Raw genomic sequence first — 4,764 nt, forward strand, 5'->3', positions numbered from 1 at the left:
ACATTTATGACTAAAATAAACATAGGAGAAAAGAATTGCAGTTATTGTACTGAACAGTATACTACATAGTTACGTATATGAAGAGTACACATATACAATATCCATCAAAGAGAATGAAAACATTCATGAACTGTACATGTATGCAATATCCATCACAGAGAAAAGGATGAGAAAACACAATGAAAATATTCACAAACTGAGAGATTTAAATTTGTCCACATCTTACTTTCTATATGGTGAACAACATTATGGACATTTGGCAGCAGTGACTAGGTGTGATATCTCCAACTGCTAGTACACTAGCAATCACCATCACCATCACTTACCTCACTGTTACTGAGTGTTTCATGTACAGTTATCTTTCTACATTCATTACTCACAAATACAGTTGTCCAATAACTAATTGCAATAAAAATACTGCATTACATGGTAATGTTCCCCTGCCTTCCAGTCAACATGCCTGAAAATGTAGTGCCAGCAGATCGGCTCAGCTAGCTCCCACACATCATCACATTAGTATACGCCTTGTGACGCATGGCACTGCCTCCACCAAAGCCTGGTTTGCCTCTGTAGTAGTGTCCCTGTAGTGCCTGGAAGCTGCCCTGGCCAGTTCTCCTGCTACTGCAAGCCTTGGATACTGTTTCTACTATGTGTGCTTCAAGAGAGAGGAGCAGAATCCTTCATAGGAAATGGGCAGTGCCCTTCTAATGTCCCTTCTGATGATGTGTCTCCCTCTGAAATGTCTGGTTTTAGCCCGACCACACAGGCCAGAGTGTCTCCCTATCTCCTGAATAACCATGTCCCACCCCTGTTGCCTGCCTATGTACATTTGTGCCCCATCTCTACTGCTAGACCCTCACCTGCCTGCAGGAGGCTGTGACCAATTCCTGCAGCTGGCCTCTTGCTGACCAACTGCCAACCTCTCACCAACACACATACAGCTATGCCTCGTATCAGGTGCCAGTCCCCTGCTGGTTCATTATTATTGAAGCTACTAACACAAGACAAGTGTGAGCATGCTTCACATTTTTTTGGGGCGGATGGTGGAAAACGGGAGAAGATAAATATGGCAGACCCCAGTGAAATTTGTGGTAATATAGAGTGATGGTGCACACAGTGATTGTGACAATTATTTAGTGTTGTGTGAGTAAAATATAGTGCCTGCCTGCTGCTGGGTGCCACTACTATTGACCTCTCTTCATCTTATCACTGGTAGGTGTCAAGTGTCACACTCAACCCTACACCCAGGTTGCTTAAGGCCACACTGGAAATGCTAAGCATAGCTGACAGGCTGACCCAAGAAAGGATGCCGGGTGACCTGCTGCAGCTTACCATCACAAACAGCATGCTGTGGTACATAGCAAACATGAGGCACAGGGTCCCCCAAGGATGACCTGGTAGAGATGGTGTTTGGCCATTATAACCATGACACCATCGTGGCTGCCAGAGACCTCTACTATAGAGTTGTACCACCTATTGAAGAATGAAAAGTTATAAGACAGGCATGCAGGGACGAGTAGGCCAGCGTAGCAACCATTCTCAACCTTATGCACGAAACTCCAGTGATGCCCATTACCGATTCGTGCATTTGGACATCAATGACATCCCACTTCCCCCAACTGTCAGCACCATTGACTACATGGGGCCAACACCAGCTGTGGTGGGGATGGAGATATGTATCTGTTAGTGCTGTGGGGGTAATTACCAAAGCAAAGTGGATAGGATAGAGCTGCCTGGCACCCCTGCAATGCCCTCTGACACTCCTGCTGTTACCCCCGCAATGGCAGGAGGTGGGGCTCCTGCCAGTAACCCAGCTGTGCTTCCTGCTACTACTGTGGTGAGAAGCAGGGCTCTGATAGGCAGCTCTGCTGTGCCTCCTGTTACTGTTACTGTTCCTGCTGTTCCCACTGTGATAGGGAGTGGGGCTCTAGCAGGCAGCCATGCTGTGCCTCTTGCTGCTGTTGCTGTTCCTGCTGTGGCAGGGAGCAGGGCTCCTGCCAGGGGGGTCTACTGCACCTCCTCCTGCTGTTGCTGTTCCTGCTGTGGCAAGGAGATGGGCTCCTGCTGGGGGGCTTGTTGTGCCTCCTGCTGTGGCAAGAAGTGGGATTCCTGCCAAAGGCCCTGATGTGCCTCCTACTGGTGCTCTTCTTTCTGGGGTGGGGAGCATTGCTCCTGCCAGGGCCCTGCTGTGCCTCCTGCTGCTGCTGCTATTCTTGCTGGGGTGAGGAGCAAGTCTCTTGACAAAAGCCCTGGTGTGTTTCCTGTTGGGGGGTCCTGCTCTGCCTCCTACTGTTACTGCTAATGTTCCTACTGGGACAGAAAGCAGGGCTACTACTGTTCCTGTTGTGGCAAGGAGAAAGGCTCCAGCAGGAGTTTCACTCTCCACCACAGCAGAAATAACAGCAGCAATAGTAGGCACAGCAGGAGGCCTATTTCCTGCTACTGCAAGAACAGCAACAGTAGGCACAAGGCCTCCAGCAGGAGACTTATTCCCCACCACAACAGGAACAACAACAGCAACAGTAGGCACAGCAGGGCTCCTAGCAGGAGTCCCACTCCCCACCACAACAGGAATAACAACAGCAATAGAAGCCACAGCAGGAACAGCAGGGGCCCTGGCAGGACCCCTGCTCCTTGCCACAGCAGGTACAGCATCCACAGGAGGCACCATAGGGCCACCAGTAAAGGCACCACTACCTGTCACAGCCAGGACAGCATAGCAGAAGTCCCACTCCCTGCCACAGCAGGAACAGTAGTAGCAGGAAGATGTTCCTGCTGGGGTGGGGAGTAGGGTTCCTGTTAGGGGGCCTGCTGTGCTTCTTGTTACTGGTCCCACTGTGGTGGGGAGCAGGGTTCCTGTAGGCAACCCTACTGTGCCTTCTGCTGCTGGTGCTGCTGTTCTTGCTGGGGTTATTCCCATTGTGGCAGGTAGTGGGTCTCCTACTGGTGGCCCCAATGTGCCTTGTGCAGATGCTGTTTTTGCTGTGGTGGGAAGTGGGGCTTTTGCTGGTGGCACTGCTGCTGCTGCTGCTGTTCCCACTGTGGTGGGAAGTGGGACTCCTGCCAGTGGTGTTGCTGCCCCTGCTACTGATGCTGTTCTTGCTGGTTTTTTTAAGTCAGGCTCCTGCTGGAGGTGCTGGTGCCATTCTGACCGGCAGGCAGTGGGCAAGAGCTACATTGACATGGTGATGCTGCTGCCACCATAATGCCCGGCCATAATGGAGCATGCTTCCTCTGCGTCCATGATTTGGAGTGATGCTGGTGGTACAGAGGAGTTACACCACCAGAAGAGAAGTTACAGCAAGCCTAGACTATGAGAAGTGGGGACAGGCACACCTGTGAGACTGGCACTTGAGTTTCTGCCAGCCTACAGGTGGGGCAAGTGGTATATGTTGAGTGGTCGCTTGGGTGCACCCACACCATGCCAGGTGCTGGTGAGGTAGTATCTCTGTCAGGAGTTTCCAGCAGATGAGCAGTTGGAATATGTGAAGAATCTTCTCCAAAATGGGAATAGTGTGCATGTTGGGATCACAGAGTCCTCAGCACCATGACACACACCTTCACAGGTACCTGATACCCCTTGAACTGAATTTTCATTCCAAGTTCCACGACAATTTTTCTTCAAAATTGACCTCCTTAGGGTGTTCCACCAGTTTCCTGTGGCTGAGAATGACATATCAAAGACTGCCACGACTTAAGACATCCATCAAGTTGTTTGAATACCCCTTCATGAAGTGGTTCAGTCCTTCCAGCAGGTTATAAGAGGATTAGACTTCATTGTGACGTACATGACGACATCCTCCTCGCCTCCTCTCCTTAGTAGCACATGGAATAACTCGATCATTAAGTGCTTTCCCACCTCCAAGACTGCATCATCAGTATCCACTCGACAAGTGCATATTTGGCATTCCTTCCATGGACTTCCTGGACCATAGGGTGAATGCAGTGGCCTAGAGGCTCTCCTGCAAAAAGTGTTCGCCACTGAGGGCTTTCAACACTCCACAACCATGAGAAAGCTGAGAGAATTCTTACTAGGGATGATTAACTATTATCACTGGTTCATTCCCCAGACTGATATCCTCCTCCTTGCACCCCTCAGCAACCTCCTTAAGAGTGCCCAGAACTTGCCCAAACCTCAGGAGTGGGGACAAGAAGCAGAGAAAGCATTCACTGCCATCAATTGCTGGCTCATCTCATGTACCCAGTTCCCCACACATCAAAAGTTTTCTCCACTGTGTGGCCACATGTCCATCCCCCTTGGACTACATTGCAGTAGTGGTGGTGGTGCAGGATGATCACCAGGAACTGTAGGCACTACTGGCTGGCTCCATATCCTTTTCAGCTTTTCCAGCATTGCATCCCTGAATCCCCTTTACAGCTATGGTCTGAAACTTCTTGTCACTCAGCATGCCCATACATTCCATGGCAGATCTTCATCCACTACTTATTCCTCAATGTGACAATAAACAGGAAATTACATCCACTGTAAATTCACTAAACTTGTACTGATACTTTGTGTACCACTGTACACATGTTGCTTATCTAACAAGTAAGTGCACCTGTCATATGTCCAAGGTGGTGCAAAGAAAGTTACTTAATAATTAATAAGCGTACAAAGATCAAATCCCAACCAAGACTACAGTAATTTACTTTTTTTGGAAACATCTGGAAGACTTTGTATAATATTTTGACAAATATATCATTGAACAATATCTAAAATACTTCAACAACATTCATATGGGGTTTGTAAAACACTTTCTACAA

At 48.8% G+C, this 4,764-nt stretch overlaps 1 protein-coding gene across 1 annotated transcript; it reads right to left on the reverse strand.

The window, feature by feature from the left end:
• Positions 1-1,927: 1,927 nt before the first annotated feature.
• Positions 1,928-4,424, reverse strand: LOC123498471 (calphotin-like). The gene is made up of 4 exons (XM_045245573.1): positions 4,300-4,424; positions 3,808-3,962; positions 3,337-3,494; positions 1,928-3,136 (listed from the first exon to the last, which is right to left on the reverse strand). The coding sequence occupies exons 1-4, from the start codon at positions 4,422-4,424 to the stop codon at positions 1,928-1,930; spliced, it is 1,647 nt and encodes a 548-aa protein (XP_045101508.1).
• Positions 4,425-4,764: the final 340 nt, after the last annotated feature.

This window comes from Portunus trituberculatus, chromosome 48, assembly GCF_017591435.1.
Source record: "Portunus trituberculatus isolate SZX2019 chromosome 48, ASM1759143v1, whole genome shotgun sequence".
NCBI lineage: Eukaryota > Metazoa > Arthropoda > Malacostraca > Decapoda > Portunidae > Portunus > Portunus trituberculatus.